This window comes from Pseudopipra pipra, chromosome 10, assembly GCF_036250125.1.
Source record: "Pseudopipra pipra isolate bDixPip1 chromosome 10, bDixPip1.hap1, whole genome shotgun sequence".
NCBI lineage: Eukaryota > Metazoa > Chordata > Aves > Passeriformes > Pipridae > Pseudopipra > Pseudopipra pipra.
Window position 1 is genome coordinate 9,460,724 of NC_087558.1, and position 20,626 is coordinate 9,481,349.

At 40.4% G+C, this 20,626-nt stretch overlaps 1 protein-coding gene across 1 annotated transcript; it reads left to right on the plus strand.

Moving 5' to 3' along the window:
- Nucleotides 1-5,107: 5,107 nt before the first annotated feature.
- LOC135419558 (cytochrome P450 2J6-like) lies at nucleotides 5,108-18,699 on the plus strand. Its single transcript, XM_064666087.1, has 9 exons — nucleotides 5,108-5,365; nucleotides 6,316-6,478; nucleotides 7,602-7,751; nucleotides 8,804-8,964; nucleotides 9,981-10,157; nucleotides 11,531-11,672; nucleotides 12,344-12,531; nucleotides 12,939-13,080; nucleotides 14,175-18,699. The coding sequence occupies exons 1-9, from the start codon at nucleotides 5,195-5,197 to the stop codon at nucleotides 14,351-14,353; spliced, it is 1,473 nt and encodes a 490-aa protein (XP_064522157.1). The 5' UTR covers nucleotides 5,108-5,194; the 3' UTR covers nucleotides 14,354-18,699.
- The last annotated feature ends 1,927 nt before the right edge of the window (nucleotides 18,700-20,626 follow it).

The following is a 20,626-nucleotide window of genomic DNA, read 5'->3' on the forward strand; positions in this document are numbered from 1 at the left end:
TGAGATACTTGCTGAAGCTGGAACTAAAGAAGGGAAAACATTGCTTATTTTTAGTACTGTATAAAGTACGTTAGAGTTCTAGGTCAGTGCTTGTATCTTGATGGTTTTAAACACTGTTTTCACAGAATACACATTGTTTAAGCTCCCGGTTATGATAATTTTGATCCTATGAATTGTTTGAAGACAAAGAAAGGGTGGGGGTCATATTGGTCTTTCAGTCTTTATCTATTACCTTGTTTGTTCACTGTTGTACATTACTGCAACCTTCTCAGCCTTTCTTTGTCCCCAAGGCTTCTCCTATTTTAAAAGCTGCTTCTCATTTTGCAACCACTGGTACATACACCCGCATCCCTTTAAAACTGTGTTTATTCTCCATGTGCTTATTCCCTCTGAGCTTTCTCTTGCGTATGACTTTTCTGGAATTGTGGGTTTCTCAATGCTTTGTTGTTTGAGTCTTAGGACAATGTTCCTGTTGATGTTCTCCTGAGCACATAACGGCCAACCTTACAATCTGCAGCCAACCCAGTGAAGAACATGGCAAGAGTGAAAACCTCATCTGCAGTGTTCCCTGCTGGGTAAGCTGGATCTAGCTATTCTAAGAAAACCAAGATCTATTTCAAATATCTTCTCATTTTTCGTGCAGAAAAAATGTAACTATGTTGAATCAGTCCCTGGAGCTGGTGCTTTCAGTTGAGAATGACTGTCTCCTCACTATGTCTATTCTGAACACAAAATCAGATTGACCAGGTCATTTCAGACTGCTCGGACTCGAGTGGAAGGGTAACACCATCCTCAGAGCCATGCTCTGTATTTGGGGCTATTTCGAGGTCAATATCTTTAACCTGGAAGATGCCCATGGTTCTATCTCAGAGTTTGTCTGTCCCTGTGCGTCTGGACATGCTTATGATCTCTTGGTCAGGCACACCAAGGTACACATCCTCCAAATCCTCTTTTACTCCTTCACTCAACAAGATTGACTATGGCCCTCATGAAGCCTTGGCCAGTTTGTAGATGAGGCAGGTTTGATGCCAAGACTTCTGCACTTCTCAGTGCAGAGCTCCAGGAGATTCTATCTAACTCTCTGTCTTCTGACTTTCCTTGGGACAAACTACTTCATGGTGTGTGGCTTTACAACTCACTGCACTGCAGCTGATGCAATGGTTGCCACCTCTGTCAATGATCTGCCTTCCTGAGTTTCACTGTCATGAAATTTGCAAGCTTTGTAAACAATATTTTTAGATTTTCTTAAATTAATGGTTTAAAGTAATCAAAAAACCATTATCAGTAATGTAATTTCAATGCTATTGCTTTGTCAACCAGGTTTGCAATATTTTCAAATTACAAAAAAACCCAACCAAGTAACTTTCATTTGTTTTGTGATAGAGATTATTTTCTCTATTCTGATATTTTAAGAGTGTATAATGAATACATTTCAGCACATAATGCTTTCTTTGGGCATTCTTGAGATGAAAAAACATGAGCAATCAGCTAATGGTGTTGCTCTAATTTTGTCTCTACCATTTCCTTTATCCCATGTACAGCAACACCCTAGAGCTTTTTAATATGTGAGTTTTGCTAATTAATGTAAGCTTTGAAGTATTTTTGTTTTGGTGTCTAAATATCTATTTTTCCTTGTTCTACTGGCTTTTCCCTATTCCTATGTCAATAAAAATAATTTTTACCTGTGGCCAGTACAAGTTTTCAGTGTTTTCTCAGACATTCACTCTTTAATTGCAACTCTCCTGGATTTTAACTTCAGTGTATTTTTTGTGACAAACTGTAATGACATACATTTTCAGGTGCTTAATTTCTGTCAGACTTTATGGGAGTGTCTTATTGAGCTTGTTTATTTAGCTTAACTTGAAAGTGCTCTGCCAGCACTGCCTTGTCATTGTGTTTTTCCCTGGCAGTCATTAGTAATGCTGTGAAGAAACTACTGATAAGAGATTGAGATGATAGACTGCTCCAGCTCATGACATCAGCATTGCATTTTACAGTTTTTTGCCATATTTTTGCTGGTGCTTCTCTTAGATGTTTCTGAAAAGATGGTATTTATGGACTTTGAACTTCTATTTTTACCCCACAGCCTGTACATCCTCACTTACTCACTAGCAGCAATAGCACAGTGCTGCTGGCCTACAAAGAGGAATTCTAATGTCAGAATATTGATTTCAGCCTCTTTTGTGAAAACAGAAACCTGTTTTTTTCTGTTAGGCTTTAGAATATATCCTCTAACATATTTTTACTTGTCTTTTCCTGTTGATTTTCTTAACCCTTTGAGGAATTTTGTGTGCATCCTCAAAGTTGTTATGCAGAAATTATGGAGATGATCTCAGGTCCTTTGCATTTTCCTGCATTTTGAAAAATTCATCCAACTATTCCTCACATAGAAGTATCATGCAGTTCCCAGTAATTCATGCAGAGAACATCAAGTTACTCTTCTTTAGGCAATCTCTCTTCAAGAAAATTCTTGCAGCAATTAGGATCAGGGATGCCAGTCTCAGTTATGTTGCTTTTTCCATTTTTATTTTGGATATTAAGGTCCCTTACATTTTTTCTTCTCACTCCTTGTGCCACCTCAAGTCCAGCCTTAACGCTCCCAGTTTCTAGTCTTATTACAGCTTGCGAATTTTGCAAGTTTCTGAAGGTAATTGTGAGTGAGGAGTTAGAAAGCGTAGCAATATATTGTGCAATTTCCATTTCTAAATATTATTTATTTGAAGCCTCACTCAAGGCAATTGGCTGCTACTGTGTGCACAATGTATGAACAGTTCCTGTGCTTTGGAGATACTAATTCCTGACATTCCCTCCTGCCAAATGCATTACAGTTTATACTTCATATTTAAGCATCAATGTCCCAGAGCTGAAATTAAGCATTTGCTTGCTCAAGGATTTCAGGACCATGCTTGTTTGATTGTCGCATTACCTGCACAGCTTTACTTTTGCAAGCGTTGCACTAATCTTGCTGAGACTTACTTCACAGTGTGCTTTTATGTTCACTAAAAATCTTATTGAAACTTTGCCTTCCTGATAATTTTCATTAAAACTTACTGGGTTTGCCTCTGAGTCCACTTCTTTGGAATTCTCTTTACTTGGGTTACTATCTTTTAGGAAAACTGAATTTTCTGCCAAAAATACAAACCCAGCAAATATTGCTGATAGTCTGTCCAGAAGAGGAGGCATCAGACAGGAAGAGGTCCAGACCAACACAAGATCCCTCAGCCTGGTTTTGTTTTCAGTACAGCTTATCCAGTGACATCAGGTGACACTGGTGTAAGTAACTATTCGTGCATCTGGATTTCAGACAGTTGGAGCATCCTGAAGACACTGCAAAAGGAAAGGTAACAGTAACATCTGGCAGGATAAATTCCTGGCTGGCTCATTTGGTTTCATTCTGCTTCTGACACTGGTGCTTTGATTCCAGTTAAACCTGACCCTTGTTCTGAAAGAGGTGAATTCATTTACTGATGTCAAAATATTACACCAACATGAAACATCTAAAATTAAACAATGTAATACGGACCAAACAGAGAAGAGATGAAAATGATTGTATTTAGTCTATTAATGAAATTTATGTAATTCAGCATTTCTTCTGACTTCAGTTGTCCACACAAAACTAACATTCTTCCTTTCTTTCTTTCTTTTAAACTTGATATTTTGGTTTGAAGAAACAATTTTTTCTGATTTTATGTTTTGCTTATTTCAGTCTCATAATGGGCAATGGTACCTGACTTGCACTGGTTTCAGCAAAGCCATGGAGCCCACCTCAGCCTACATCCCACCATGCTCCCCACAACAGGCACAGATAAGGTCATAAAAGACTACTTGCCCATGCTGTCCTCACTGTATCATGCAGGCAAGTATGAACCCACAATAGCTTCAAAGTTTGGCCAAATGAAAGAGATAAATTGCTATCACTGATTCACATGACTTTCTTCATGTTGCCAGGTTTGCAAAATAGCACATTTCTGTCTGCGTTGGAGGGCACAGCAATGTCTTGTTCAGACTTGTACTTCAATTTTAGCGACAACACTTTCTCTTTGCAATGCAAGATCAAATCCTCTGGTAATTGGTACACAGTGCTTTCCCCCTGTCTGTGCTTCAAACTCAGTGTGAATCCCTTCATCATCAGAGGATAGATTTTTTTTATGTGTCCTGTAAACTTATTGATAACTGGTAATAATATCCTAGCTTCTGAAATTGATACAAAAGGTAGAAAACTAACCAGGGCACGTGAAACTTTCAATTTGGTTACATATTACCAAAAAAAAAAAAAAAAACGAAAAAGGAATTTTATTTTTAATTAATCTTTAAATATGAAAAAATTCAACATTTTGATTTTATAAATTATTTAATTGTAATACGAGTTTTTAAGTACTATCTCCTTATCATGAGTGCTCACTTGATGAAACATTTTTTCCATTTACTGGAAAAAAAAGTTTGATTGGACAATCAAGGCCAATTTTTCAGAAATTACACGTAGTAATTTTGTCTTCTAACTGCATCCTTAGTCTTCAAGTACTCTTGTCTTTGCCTGTGTGGACTGTGTGTGCTGGCAGGCAAATCTGAATTTACAACCACATTTAAATAACGTTTGTGACTAAAGCACCTGGAAAATCTAACCTATTGTAAGTATATGTATGTATCCAATCTAACCTATTTTAAGTATGTACTATGAACTATTGTAACTGTATTTTATGTAACTGTACAATCTAATCAATGTGTAACACTCATAATCTGAATTCAGTGATTCTGAGATGAACCACTATATATATTTTTAAAGTTCCTGAAGCAGATGAAACCGAGTTTCACTTGTCTCATATCCACTGGTCAATGAGGGCTTTCACCTGGTGTCACTCCAATCCCGATCTCCCAATAGGCTCCAGAAGTTCCCTAGCACAAGCTTCAGGACAAATACTTTGGGTACAAGTGATTCACATTTCCATTCTAAGGCTTGCTATAAGCAGATAGGTGTGCTTTTGGTTAGGGATCAGTTTGATATATCTCAGTGTGGAAAATATATACAGTGCAAGAAAAAGGCAGGCAGTGACGAAGAGGGAGGGACAGAGGGAGGGAAGGGAATTGAGACTTTACAGAACTCAGTCTGCAGAACTGGTGGAACAACAAGGAAGATCACCTTTTCCAAGATCCAGTGCCTTCTTTTTGATAGACAAGCTGATAAATCAGCTCAGAAATGCCGACAATAACTCAAGCTTTTGTAGTCCTGATAATTTTTTTGTTAATTGTTCAGTTTTTCAAACTGCGGAAGGCTTGCAAGCAATTCCCTCCTGGACCCACTCCTCTCCCATTGCTTGGAAACTTGGTGCACCTGAACTTTCAGTTTCACCGGGATGTTCTGATGGAGGTATTTCTTTTAAGATGCTATTAATTGGTCATTTTTAGTCACAGATTTAAAAAGCCTGATATGTTATTAATCAAACTGAAGCTTTTAAGTCTTAGAAAGTTACAGACAAGGTATGGACCTAGAAAGATCAACTTGATTCTTACATTTGGGTCACCTTCTTATGTAGAATATGTCATCTTCATAAGAATCCTAATGTTCTGAAGAATCAGGCAAACTTGGGGACAGGGTTTCTGGCTTGTTATTAAAATTGGGAAATACCAATTCTCTAAAATATGTTTCTAGTGGCACCTTAGACACTGTGAACCATCTCTTTTGTATCATTGTGGGTGTGCTGGAGCAGAATCCCATACTTGTACAAAGGTTTTTCCATGAATGATTGGATTTCCTCTGTCATACACCCATCTGTGCTTGGATACCTCTGCTGTGTCCAATGGTGAGTCCTCTCCTCAGTGCTGTGACGAAACCCTGGACTCGGCTGCAGCCTGCTGGCACTTCGTAGCTGTTGAGTAGTTTCTGGCTCCATGTCCTCTCCTGGAGCACACAGATAGTGCAGGCTTAATCAGCTGGTTTCCTTTTGCAAAGGAAGGGACCACTGGAGGCACAGAGCCCCAGAGCCGTGCAGAGCGTGGCTGTTCAGATCAACAAGGTTCAAATGTTGGGGTTGGATGTGATGCAACATAAAGCACAAAGTTTTCTTTCTCTTGCTGCAGTGTTGCTGCAGGCTATGCTTTAAAAAGAAAATCGCTTTCCCCAGAGTAAATAAAATTGGCTGCTGAAAGCATTGTTCTCAGTAAAACAACAGTCTCTTTCTGCTTCTATCTACAATTATATGCACAGGAATGACATTTTCAGCACAAAACTGTCCACTGGTGAATAACTGGTGCAGTGTCTGTTTGAGATGTATATATGGGACTTCATCTGTTCTTTCCTGGCACCTTTTCCACTTACAGCTGGCAAAAACTCATGGTAACATATATACTTTGTGGTTTGGGTGGACCCCAGTGATCATACTGAATGGATTTCAAGCAGTGAAGGATGGCATGACCACGCACCCTGATGATGTTTCTGGGCGGATGGTGTCGCCTTTCTTCAGGGCAATGGCCAAAGGAAAAGGTGAGATTTTCCTGCCACAAATAGTGCACAGGAATGTTGACTTGGCAAATTATTCTGCCCTCCTGTTCAGAATGATCTTCCATCAGATACAGTCCAAGTCCTCCATTACTTCTTGAGAATAACTTACTATTTGGTGTGTTGCTTTTTGTACTGAGTTTTCCCAATCCTGGGAAACACTCCAGATTGTTTCTAGGTGACCTTTTCACGGTATTCAAGATGTATGTATGTGATCCAGCTCAGAACTCAGCAATCTTGCCCTCATCACAGACTAATCCATTGTTCTGCATATGATTTTGCTGTACATCATGCAAATGCAACGCTTGTTTGGTAACTGTATACATTATAGTTGCCAAATATTTTCCATCATGAGCAAGAGACCTATAAAACCCTCTTTCAGAATTCGCACTGCTGTATTTGCAGACACTCCTAAACATTTTTTGAATATCCTTTGACTATGAGAGTGCCTCTGACACAGGAAAACTCAGTTCTTCTTGGTGTATTCCATCAGTTTGCAGTTTTTTCCCTTCCCTTCCCTGCATTTGCTATACTAAAGCAGACACAGGTCGTTTAAAGGTAGGTAAAGCCTCACCATCACAGCTCTTCAGGTGACCACAAGTGCAATTTAACAATTAGTGGAGTGTTCTCTCTTCCACAGGAGAAACAGAGCCCAAATGTCACTTTTCCTTCACCTTCATCACCTCAACCTACAACCATCACATTAATTGATCTACACCTTCATAAATGTACCCTGCCCTGTACTCCACTCTGTGGAAATTCATCCAGTTACTCCTGTCCTGAGCACGATCACTTGACTATGGCTAAGGCAGATTTCCTAAAAAGGCATCTTAAGGTATTCTTTTTTTTTTCAAGACATCAAGAAATGGAACAGTCAGAAAATCCTTAGACTGCTCTTTTCAGTTGTGAACTACAATCAATATTAAGACGATGTGGCCTAGTTATAGTTTGGGTATGCTTGGCTACGATTTCTGGTTACCAATAATTTCACCTAAAGATATTTGTATCACAGTATATTCCCTGCTTTATTCCAATCATTTTATAATATATATTTAAATGAATCATGCATGTCTGTGGCAAATATTAATATGCCAGGGAATACCCTCAGGTATTATATTGGCAACTGGTCGCTCCTGGAAGCAGCAGAGACGCTTTGGAATAATGACTCTACGCAGTTTGGGAATGGGAAAAAAAGGCCTGGAGCATCGAGTGCAAGAGGAGGCCTCTCACCTGGTGGAGTTTTTTATGAACCTAAAAGGTAACTGTCTGCTAAGAAACCAAGCACTTTTCAGTCTGGATCTTCAGTATGCAAACTTACCTACCCCTTCTACGGTCCAGGTTAGATCCATAGTGGTGTATCCAAACTTACTAAAGCCTAAGAGCAGATAGAGCATAGAATCAGAAACGAGAATTTCTTTCTAAAATAGCTATTCATAAACCTAGTGACGTTGTGAACTTCTGAGATTCCACCTCCATGGGCTGACTGTTTGTCTCTAACATGATTGTACAACGACAGGATGCCACTGAATTGCACAGCCAAGCCATCCTCGGGCTGCCTGCAACAGGTTACTGAAGAGTATTGCAGAGCTTGGTAATTTCAATGACATTGGGTGCCATTGATATTTTAGTCTGTCTGACTTAGTAACTACTGGCCAAGAGAATCAAAGAAAGTAGGAGATGGGATGGAACTTCAGTGGATTATCAGGTTAATCCTAGAGTCCAAGCCAGGATCATTTCTACCCAAATTACTTTCTATGGATATCTGTCTCATAACTTTAAAAAAATTATCAGACAGAGATATGATAATCTACTGCTCACAGTTGAGGCTGTAATAGTTTCATTATGTATACTTTGCAGGTTCCTGTCCAACTATTCTTCTTCTTAAACCTTCCCAAGTTCATTCAGTCTTTCCTCCTAAGTAATTATTTGACATTTTTGAACGTCTGTCACTGAATTCCTGCAGTTATCTCGAGTGACATTTCTTCCTTCTCACTCGGTGACTTGTCTTCCTCCAGACAACTGAGGACAGCAGATTTGATATGAGATCCTGGAACAGATCTTAGTTGTACAACATTATTTCACAGAAAGGGGTTTGAGATTGTTTTAGAGTAAACAGTTTAACAGTGTCCTTTGCTCTAAGGCTATGTTTTATTTTCATTAATTCATATTAGTGCCAAATTTCTGTCCCCATTCATGCCCCAGCTGTATAAAGAGAATATTTTATGTAATCTCTAAAAACACTTTGTCCTATCTGTATAAGGAACACTTGAAGAAAACACTGAGAGTGAATATCTGTTACTGTGTTTACAGGAAGACCTGTGGATCCTTCTTTCCCTCTTTTCCATTCTATTTCAAATGTGATTTGTGCTCTAGTTTTTGGATATCACTTCTCTGATGAGGACAAAACCTTCCATGAAATGATCCATGCCACAGAGAATTTATTCAAATTTGCAGGCAGCTTTTTTCATCAGGTGAGTAAATGATATGCTGTTTTTTTCTGAAATAGGTAGAAAATGAAAGAGCAGATACAAAAATGGCTCTTCACTAAACACAGAGCTACAGGCAAATGCAAGTTGGGAGAGAAGTGGTGTCCTGGGGACCTTATTACTGCCTCCTTGGCATGAGGACATTTTTAAGAACTCTCTTGTTTCTTTGCAAGTTTAGGGGTTGACTCTCTGTGGACTCCTGGTTTTTAAGTCCTTCAGCATTTCTAAGACTATTAACAGAAACCTTTAAATCTAATTTGAGACTGGAGTTTGTAATAAATATGAACTCTGCAGTGCTGCTCCTCCCACCTCTACTTACTTCTATCCTCCAAAAATTGGTATCATTGAATTCACTGTTCTGCTTTTTACTACTCTGCAAATTGTATGCTAAAAATTTTCTTTGCTTTTTCCTCCCTTACAAATAATAAAATATTCATTATGAATTTTCCCCTTACTTCATAATAGCTCTGAATTCACACATTGCAAAAACAATACATACATTCTCTGACAGTCTCACGATTCAAGTTCTGTCAAAGATTTTTTGGTAGGTACTTCCCACAACATACCATATAGGGCAACTTTGCACTTGAAGGGTCTTGAAGTGCACTTGAAGTTTTCCCCATGAATTAGACTTTGTGGTTTAGATACTTAAAGATGGTCAAACTGCATGTAATGGGGAATGTGGATGGCCAGGCAAATTCCATTGACATTTGAATTTTACAGAATAAGGCAAACTAAAATGCTGTTGTGGTAGTAAAGCTTTTCTGCAAATCTTAGGGGCATGAGCAGAGTGTCATCAGAACTGCCTTGACCCCTGGGATTGTGTCAAATCACTAGTAAAGTTTTACTACGTGATGGCAAAAACCTGCTCAAAGCAACACTAATTTGTTTATTCTGCTATCAACATTTCTGGACAGGACAATTCAGCCTTTTGGTGTTTCTAAAAGTAGCTTTGTTAGTGACAGAGAATTCACACTACCTCTTGCGTGTCACTCCTGCAGATGTACGAAATCCTCCCTTGGCTGATGTGCCGTCTCCCTGGGCCTCATAAGAAGGCATTGGCTTGCTATGATGTCCTGAGTTCTTTTGCAAGAAAGGAGGTCAGAAGACATGTGGAGAGAGGGATACCAGCTGAGCCACAGGATTTCATTGACTTTTACCTGGCTGAGATGGAGAAAGTAAGTGTTTGTTCTGTGTGATCACACATTTATGGAGTATAAGGTCCAGTATGTCAGCGGGTGAACTCATGAGCTATCATCTGCTTTCCATAAATATTCATGTGCATACTTCAATCCTGTAGTAAATATGAGAGTTTATTCCTGTAGGTTACATAAGTTTGGTAGAAACCACCTCATCTTCTACAGCAAAGCACCTCATATGTACAATGGATTTAAATATGCATACGAAGGTAATTGCCCTGAAACAGAGGACAACATTTCCTTGGAATTTAGTGTGTGCTCTAACACTGGCTGTCCTTGTGCCACGTAACTGTATGGTTCCTCCCTTGGCAGGGAATCATTATCCCTGTGTTACCTCTAATTTCCCCACAGTTTGAGGCGTGGTTGGCTTGGCACCTATATTCTAATTGGATATCCTAGGAAAAAATTTCACAAACAGGGCCATAATAAGCATTAATCTTCTTCTCTGCCCAGGCTATTGTTTTCCATAGTAGGAAGTGGCTCATGAGCCAGAGAGGCTCTGCTAAAAGTATCAGAGTTTCTGCTTCAAACTTTGTCATTTTGGGGTACTTTTGGGAAGTAAAAGAAGCATCTCTTTCCTAGGATAGATGAAGTTTATGTAGCTTCTACATGTGGTCATAAGCTTTCAGCTAATCAGGCTGCCATGTCCTCAAAGTGTTGGCTCAGAGGCTCTGAAAGGAGCTGATGCATCATCTTACATTTTATATCTGAATTGACTATGACAAGATTTGCTAAAATAAGCATTTTAGAGGCAAAGATGCAACTTCCTCTGGTGTCAGGGGTGTGATTTATTGCAGTATTTATTGCATTATTTTAAAATGTTTTGCCTAATTTTTTTTCTTTAAAATATTTTTATTTTACTCCCTTATATTATTCAGTAGAAAATACCTCTCCCCCTCAGTTCACATTTATCCTGAACTCAGAAAAGAAATTACTTTCAAGGTGTTCTCTTGAGATTCTTTTATTCAGATGGGATTTCCTTTGGTATTTTCTAGCACCATTTGATAGCATATTGGAGACCAAGGCCTGAAGAGTGGCATGCTGTAGGGCATTTGTATAGAAGCACACTCTAATCTAACGGCAAAACTTGTACTGTGCTTTAAAGTTTTCATGATTAAGTCATCAGACCTAGAATTGTCTTTTTTAAATGAAAGAATATTCCACCTCATGAAAGATAGCAAGGCAGACTTACCATGTCTATTTGGGAAACTACTAAACTACTCATCAAAAACTGTAATTTTGACTATTCTTTGTGCACATGCCAGCTGTGGAAATAAGGACTCTCACACAGAGGGCATACAAATTGACCTAACTTTTATGCTTTAACTTCAACTTTTTATCATCATCTGCAGTCAAAAGAAGGGGTCAAGCCCAAGTATGATGAAGACAATTTGGTCCATGTCATAAATGATCTTTTCCTTGGTGGATCAGAGACCTCAAGCACAACATTGTACTGGGGACTGCTCTATATGGTTGTGAATCCAGATATTCAAGGTGAGAGGGATTCTTGTTGTAAAATGCTGTGGGTACTACAAATGTTAATGATGGCTGAATAGGATGAGCTGCAGCGTGGCTCTCACTCTCTGAAAACACAAAGAATGGCAGCAGAGAAAAAAATCAGAGACCCATGCTGTGACCTGACCAAGTCAAATGGCTGAAGACACTTGCAGTGAGACCAAAGTTAGCTCTTGGCAGTGACAAGTCAGTGAGGTGCTCTGTGTGGAGAGTTTGCAGGTGACTGATGGCAGCAGGTACAGAGATCAAAGCTCTGAATCCCGTCTGCACCTGACACCATTCAGGTATGAGGAATGCTAACATAGCTTTGTGGTGTTTGCCATACAGTCTCATCTCATATTTATGGCAGCCTATGTTCACTGCCCCTCCTGTGGCAGCAAACCCAACTCTCCTTGCTGAGCACACCAGTGCTCTTCACAAACCACTGGACCCCTTACATCCCTCCAGTGTGTTCCTGGACCACACTGTTGGTGGGTTTTTCCTGTATATTTTTATTATCCTATATTAAACTCAGGCATTAAAACATATTAAATCACAAATTATAGACCTAATGTACTATGTTGAAAGAATATATTTTCCTGTTGCTCTAAGAGACCAGTAAAAATATTTTATACATTTTCTCATCTGAAGTTGTGAATATTTCTCCACAGAGAAAGTGCAGAAGGAGCTGGATGCTGTCCTGGGTCCTTCCCAGTTAATTTGCTATGAGGACCGGAGAAAACTGCCCTACACAAATGCTGTGGTCCATGAGATTCAGCGCTTCAGCAACATTGTCTTTGTGGGCATGCCCAGGCTGTGTGTGAGGAACACAACACTGCTAGGATTCCCTGTCAAAAGGGTACAGACACATTTTCAGCTTCTGTTCTTTCATTTCAGTTTTGTCACCCATTTTCAGTCTATAAACTATTCTCCATTTAACTCAGGAATGTGGTGCCTGGGGAAGGGTTACTATTTGTGGCTACACAAATTAGTCCTTTACTTATTGTGTAGGTGCTCAGACAGCTGATAAGGCCCCTACCAGGGAAGCCTTGAGCTCCTACCCATCATCACAACTGCAGGCACCACCTCTGCTTGGCTGGGGATGGACTAGGAGGATAAAGTGTTTTGCCAAAGCACTGGTCAAGAGACCTCTGCTCAACTTGGCACTTGCCCAAATGGCAACAAGCAACAGTTTTTTCCGTCAGGAAGAAACTGATGGGTGACAGGCCAGTAGTTGGAATGGAATCAACAGTTTCTTCTTTGCAGGGCACCATCGTTATACCAAATATAGGATCTGTTCTGTATGACCCTGAGCAATGGGAGACACCTCGACAGTTCAACCCTGGCCATTTCCTGGATAAAGAAGGAAACTTTATCCCTCGAGAAGCTTTCTTACCATTCTCAGCAGGTAAATGCATTGGTAGTTTGAACTGATCCAATAGATAAAATGAAGAACATAGAAGTGTGAGATTATGGTATTTCTTCAGATAACATCTTCTATCTCTGCTGTTTGTTGCTTTTAAAGAACAGTACTGGCTTGTTTCTGCCAAGTGAGAGGCTTCTGTGCCATCTGACCCCAAACTGTCCTTAGGACTCTGTGGTGGGAATCCCACCCAAACTGGGCTGGTTGCATGCTGCAGTCATACACAGGTTTTGTCTGTAGTATTCTTTATACGTAGTTACGTTCCTGAGAAGCAATGTGCCTTGTTTGTACTGGAGTTACTTGCCATCCCTTTTAAAGGATCAGGATGAAAGAAAAACAGAATGCATCCTGATAAACAAAAGATTAAGTTCTTGCTTACAGAACTGAAAATCCAGTTGCCAAAGAAGGAAATAAGATAGCAATGCACACACAGTTAGCAATCACACATAGCAGTAAGGTTCCTATTGATGGTTTTGTTTTAGTTTCTCTGTTGATATAACAGACCAGTCATTTAGATGTCCATCCAGCAGTGGTTTCTTAATGAAAATGGGTTTTGTTTCCTTTTATTTGTCTGCTAATCTGGAAATGTGAATGTATTATTCACCTGTTCTGCTCACACCATCGGTGCCAATGAAGAACCCTGGGAAAGGAACAGTAGGTCTCATGCTTTGCCTATGAAGTGACCAAGCCTCTGTTCAACTGCAAATGCCAAGTAATTTTGATCCGCTGATGTTAACTCACTAAGAAAGCATGTGCAAGCAGCTGGCAGATTCTTTGTGTATGACCCTGGAGCTCAACATCTCCTGTAACAAGAAAATAATGTTCTATCAGATCTAGAAAGAAATTATATTTGTACATTAGTGATTTTCATTGAAATTTTCCTTTGGTATCTCCTAAGCTATGACATTGGATCAGATCTTTTTGAGAAGGCGTTCACATAGTTTTAATTCTGTGGCTTTCATGATCCTGTCCTTAGACAACAAAAAAAACACCCTCTGCTTGCAACAAGAATGAACTAAGTGACTATGAAGCTGAAAAATTCCTAGATGCTCACTATCCTTCCCCTCTTCCCTCTGCAGGGCACCGTGTGTGTTTGGGGGAGCACCTAGCGAGGACCGAGCTCTTTATTTTCTTTGCCAACCTGCTGCGGGCTTTCACCTTCCAGCTCCCCGAGGGAGTGACAGAGATCAACACAGAGCCCATTTTGGGGGGTACCCTGCAGCCCCACCCGTATAGGGTTTGTGCCATTCCACGCTAGGCTGCAGCTGTCACAGACCAGCATGAGACAGCCACCTTTACCTCTGTGAATTTCCTCTCAATGTATAAACCTTCTTCTACTAGCCAGGATATTGATATTAGTCTATCCCAGAGCTATTCAGAAAGTGGATGTAAGCCATGATCCAGACTGTCAGTACTTTTGGTCTGGTCTTTGTGAAAGTCACAGATATTCTCGCAATGATCTTAGCCAATTTCTCCTGTCAGAGAGCAAGTGATGCCAGATGCTAAGGTTCCCAGCCGAAGCCGACATGCTGTGTCCCCTTGTCCTGGCCAAGCAAAACCATCCTCATGCTCAGTCCTCAGTAAAATTCAACAGAGGATCTCAGCAAGAGCTGAGTAGGTTCCATTCCTGTGAGTGGTCTGACAACCTCATGTAATTTGACTCTGAAAAACACTGTTTTAAAGCCCTGTTTTGGTTTTAGTGTCCTGAACTTAGACACTTTAATTTGTTGACACGTTGCAAATAAAAAAAACAACAACAAAACTAAACCAACACCCAAATTCCAGGAAACACATTAGAATGTGGGTAATTCATGTTTGAATTTGATGTTAAGTATCTTCCATGCACAAGGTAAAAAGACTCATCCTAAAGCTGAAGAAAAAACTTAAGTTCGGTGTTTACTAGCAATGTGAATGTGTGACTTTGCAGCCTGATCATGGTTATAATATATTGCCAAATGATTTGTTAGTTGTTTTGTTGTTTATTTTATTTTTAAGGATGTAGAAACATGCTCATTATCAATCCTGCTTGGAAGAGGTATAAATGTGAGATGAGAGAGTCACTTCGCCAGTGGGTTTCACTGGTAACTCCACAGCAGAGGAACATAGAGACTTTGGAAGGCAGCCTCTAGGGGCTATCTAAACACTCAGATATTCCTTATTTTCTCTGGGCTCTTTTCTTCTTTCATTACAATCCATACCACATTTCCTGCTTCCCATTCAATTTCTTTCTAATCCTCTTTGCCAGTTTCATTTCCTGCTCCCACCTACCCTTTATCCTTATAAACTCTATTTCAAGATTCACCTTGATGTGATGACATCAAGATTCTGTCTCCTTTTTTCTGCACAAGTATTAGTCGAGGAATCCATCCTGAGCTGAAAACAATCACCAGTGTGTTTTCAGGAGGGAGTTTGGAAAATCTGATATATTTGTTCTTTATGGCTCCAGATCATGGAAAGAAGAGCACAATAACCATGGAGGGCACACTGTAAGTGACCTAATGTAAGAAAAGACATAAATGATGATATGATGCAGAAATTCTAAAATATCTGTCACTTAATGTAGCTGTTCATTGGCACTGATTCAGCTCAAGACCAAGACAGTTTGAGCATACAGCTGGAGGTGACAGCCAAATTCAGCTGTAGCTTTGTTAAGGCAAGGTGCTGCAGAATTCTTGAATTCAAATCACTTTTGGAAAGGATTCAAATGTTGGAGTTGAGTAGAGCTGCCTGTAAACACTGCAGTAAACTTAGCATTGAATTTGTATTGAGGACCAAAAGTGCTTTTACATTGGAATAGAAAGTATTTGTAACTAAATCACTGTGCTACATCTGAACTCCCTGAATTTAATAATGGAGGAGAATGTTACTGCAAAAAAGTGAGAACTACTGAAAATCAGGCTGAGACTAACCAGATCCTGGTGTGCCCTGTAGCTCTGGCTGTGGTCTGCTCCAGCACAACCCAGTATTGGCAGGCTTACTGGGCTGGTAGGGAAATTAGGGCAGCAATAGGTTTCACAAAAGCAATAGCTGTAATAAATAATCCAGCCTGTTACTCCACACAACGTATCAAACAGGGTTCCAGGGCCTACACACTTCTGCTGAGCCTCCTTTCCACCTTTGTCTGCACTTATCCTCCACCCTGCCATCCCACACCTGCTCCTCTCCACTAACCCTGCTAGAGGTGGTGCCTCTCACTGCCTTGGCCCACTCCACTTGTCATCTTGCCACTCGCTGAAGAAGCTTAATCATGTGTGTGAAGCTGGTTGTGTTCAAGGGCTGGAACAGTAAATCCAGTGAGACTGTGCTCAGTCCTGTTGAGAGATGGCTTCCCCACGACTCGGCAGGGCTCAGGAGCAGCACAAGGTGGAAGAACTGGCAATGTACTGCCCATTTCAGCCACTCCAGGACCCCGTCCACCAGCCCCCTACAGTACAAAGAAGTACATTTGCTTTTGAAGAATCTACTAGAAAATCTGACTGAAGAGCAGGAGATCCCCAGCTTTACCTTTGGCTGACTGAGTTTCCAGACAATCTGGCACAGTAGTTTTGCTGTTCCCGACCAGTGGAGCCAGTTTGGTGTGCGCAGCCTCCTATATGGATTAGTCCACATGGGTCAAGCAGTGAGACAGTTTTCTGGGCTAGTGACCTACAGCATCGATTTACACCCATGTATTCCTGTAAAGATTTGAAGACAGATGATGGAGGAAGGCAAACAAACAGGAAATCTGATAAAATTAACTTTGCTCTTCCTCCACTCCTTTGGGAAGCGTGGGACTGTTTCTGATACGGAAAACAACACTGTTTCCCCTTCCAAAGATCCTTCTCTCAGTAACTGTCCAGGGTTATAGACCTCCAGCTCCTGGACTGACTGACCTCTGGCAGTGGAGAAATTTGCAGGTTATAGGGAAAGAGCTGAAGTGATCCCAGGGCACTGGTTTGATGACAGGGATGGCAGCAGTTCTGTTTGGCCTGGATGGTCAGTTAATCAACTGACTTCCCCAGTTCCCTGTCCACAGCCCTTCCCATTCCCTTCTGGCCCCTTCAAGTGCTGCTTTCCCTCCTGTCCACCATCTGTCATCACTTGGTCGCCCACCAGTTACAGCCCGATGGCACGTGTCTGCCTTACGCCATCCAAGAGCTGCCAGGCTGAAAGGTGTACGCCCTGCTGCTGATGGCTGAGTGGTGTAACAACTCCTTTAATTATAGAGATTAACCTTCCCACTACATCTTTTTTTTATTTTATAACCAGTGTCAGCCACAGCCTCAGGTCTCTGAGTTGAGGTAGAACTGTCATCCCTAATAATACAGTTTGGAAGGTTTCGAAATTAGGTCGTAGGTTGCCTATTCCAGAGGAAGATGTGCAAATGGGTGTATTACTTTTTAAAGCACTGTGATTCCTTCGGGGAAAAGTGAGTTCATGTCACAGATCTGCAGAAATGTTGCTTTGTTTCATATTTGCAGGATAACAGGAGTGTGCCAATCCAGAAAACCTAAAATATTCCATGTTGCTGGATATGAGAGAGCTGCCTAACATTACACGGTGCTCACTCAGCTCTGCTAAGTTACAGTTAAGGAAAATATTGGCAAGTTGTCTGACATCAGGATCCTCTGCTAATTTTTTCTTGTGTTTTTCTTTCTGTTTCATGATGGGGCTCTCCTGGGCAGCAGTATTAGTGCCACAACCATAAGCAGGCTATGTGCCAAACTCTAGGGAAGCTATTTACCCTGGCAAAAGGAAAAAGCAGACACTGGAGACAAAGAGAGCCTTGTGCAAAAGTTTGTAGATTTTGCATCCACCCAAAGACTAAAAGCAAGAGTTGATTTTTTTTCTCTTCTCTTCAAACAATTTGTTTGGGAAACAGGTTTGTGCCAAAGACCCAGGCTAAACTGTCCCTGTTGATGCTTCAGGGTATGACCCTGTGAATCTACAGCATGTAATGCGGGAGCCTGACATTTATGGAATTAGATTTGGGGGAAAAAAATATTATCTGCTGCACCAGCATACACATTTGGGGACACTATTTCTGTACTTTTGAGGAAGTCTAGAAACTCTTGGGCAAGCAGGAGATGAGACAACAGGAAAGGTCTGCTGTGTCTCCAGTGGAAGGGCTGGCACATGTCAAACGCAACCAAAAGGGAGATGGGTCAGAAGAGCCAGAGGGGGTTGCACTGCACATGCCTTGTTGGTAAGATGTGCCTCATAACGGGATTTGTACTAACCATTTATTTCTGTTCAAAAAGCAGTTGGATAGATTTTCAGCAGGAAAATAACTTTAGGGTTGTTTGATACCAGTACAGTGTTTCTGGTTTGTCCTGTTCTCACAGACTTTTCTAACACATCTGCTATCATGTGCTGTCAGAAATGGAACAAGAGACTGGGTAAACTTTTTCCTGACACACTATGGCTGTGTGAAAGTTCTGTAACACTCAGAATCAAAGTAGCTTCATATTTATCTTCATCTTGAACATTTATTGTCATAGTCTTACATTTTCCATTTGAACAATTTGCTCTTCTTTCAGAGAGTGCCCTGACCAAGTGCCTGCTGAGACATAACTTGGGAGACTAAAAAAAAGATGCTCATCTAAGCAATTGTAATCCTGGAGTATGAGCCAAAATGCATTAATGTTATTCATTTGTCTTTGATTAAAAGTTTTGCCTCCGAAATTTTTCAAAGCTTAGTTTATTCATTTGCCAAATGTCTTCAGGTGAGAAAAAAGCATTGTGAACAGAAAATCTGATTTTCTTTAGTACTAGAATGAAATTTCATGTTAAAAAGGGAGATAATATGCTAATTGAATTAGGGTTACACACACTTCCTTTAACACATCATTAAGGAGCCATTTGTCATCAGATGTGAGATCTGCATTCAAGTTCTGCATGCTGTCAGGGATGCCTTGAACTGGGAGCAGGGTAACCCAAGACAAGGAAATCCCTCCCCATAAAATCCTTGTGCCATAAATGTTGGTATCTGCCCACTTCTTTTTTATCTTCAATATCTCCATCATACTTATTATTATGAAATGCTACATTGATGTTTGCAGCCAAATTAAATTGAAAGTAACAATAAACCTCAGTGTCAAATAAGAACAGATTTATGGAGATCTGGAGACAGCTGAGTTTCAAAATGTGAAAAATACAGTTAATGTACCTGCAAAAATCACCATGAACTCAAATATTCAGTGGAAGAGAGAGAGAAAGGGAGGTCTAGGGTTGCATATGCAGTGCAGAATAAAGCAAAGGACAGAGAGATGAGATAAACCACACTACATAGTGATTGGAGCACATGCAATGGCAAACATGAGGTCTGAAAAAAGCTCTGCCATTTCACTAAAAACATTATTGCTAAGGCAGCTTTGTGTGTAAATCAAATGGTGGGAGATATGGGCACTACAATTTGAATCAGCAAGTCCCTTTGTTATTTTAGATTTGTAGATAAAAAGTGTACCTGGGAAAAGGTCAGCTCTTCAACCTTTTTCCAACATGTATAGGCAAATTTCATTTCATCCTTGTCCCCCAGCCCTTTGAGATATCTCTCCAGATTGTAATCACACTGTCAGAAATTGTTCTCATTTGTTGAGGTGAATTACACCATACTTTTAACAGAAATTCATAACCAGGGATCTGGTCTAATCAGCCTTACCAAAAAGGTGCCTTCTCTGAGAACCAATCTTACAAAACCAACAGTTTTTGCTTGTTGTGGTGGCTTTTTTTAGCTCAAGTGAATTCAAACCAGTTCACAGTCATGATCTATAAAAGAATAGTAAGAGATGAGTTTATCATTCTGTGGGTATCAAGAGGATACAGCAGAGAATCAATTCACAGGCAAGTAGCCAGTTGCAGGAAGCTTGTTCAGGGCAACAAACACCAACCAGGATCTGGAGTACAGCTTTATTTAGGAGTGTAATTCCCCCAAAACATCACTTACATTCTTGACTGCATGGTATACAAACTTCCCAACTGATTACAGATTAGTGACAAGACAGCACACAGGATTTGGGTGTCCCACCAGTGAACTTTGTAAGAGGTGAGGTTCATGTAACTCAGTTATCAGTGTCATTATCAACAAACTCTGCCCCATTGCCACTGGCTAGAGTGATGTTAGTTTCTCAAGCCCAAGAAGCAGCCTTGGCAGATCTGCTGTCCACCTTCTCTCCAGTCTCCAATCCACTGCTCTTAGAGGGCAAATTTCTGGCCCTCCATAAGGTCTGAGGGTACTTTAGTCTTGAGGCAGCTTTACAAACTGACTGCAAGTCTCATAACAGTTTTAATTTGATTTATATTTTTTGTAAGTGTTTTACTTATTCTAGTTTCTGTAAAACTGAGTTTGAACCTGAGCACTGGTAATATTTGTCCACTTTTGAGATGCCTCTGTGGTATCCTCCACATAGCAGCTTCCATCCTGTGATTCCTTTGGAGTACACAATGCCAGGGCTTCAAAGACACGTGAGTGCCTGAAACCTGCGTTGGTGCTGGTATTCTTGGCAGTGAGTGCTTTCAGAGCACTGTCTGCTACAAATATCCTTCTGGCATC

Bases quoted from the DNA above. Each gene is read 5' to 3' on its own strand.
- LOC135419558 (XM_064666087.1), top strand. From the start codon at position 5,195: ATGCCGACAATAACTCAAGCTTTTGTAGTCCTGATAATTTTTTTGTTA. The intron at 11,673-12,343 runs GTGAGAGGGATT...ATTTCTCCACAG, and splicing joins TGTGAATCCAGATATTCAAG to AGAAAGTGCAGAAGGAGCTG. The intron at 12,532-12,938 runs GTACAGACACAT...TCTTCTTTGCAG, and splicing joins TAGGATTCCCTGTCAAAAGG to GGCACCATCGTTATACCAAA.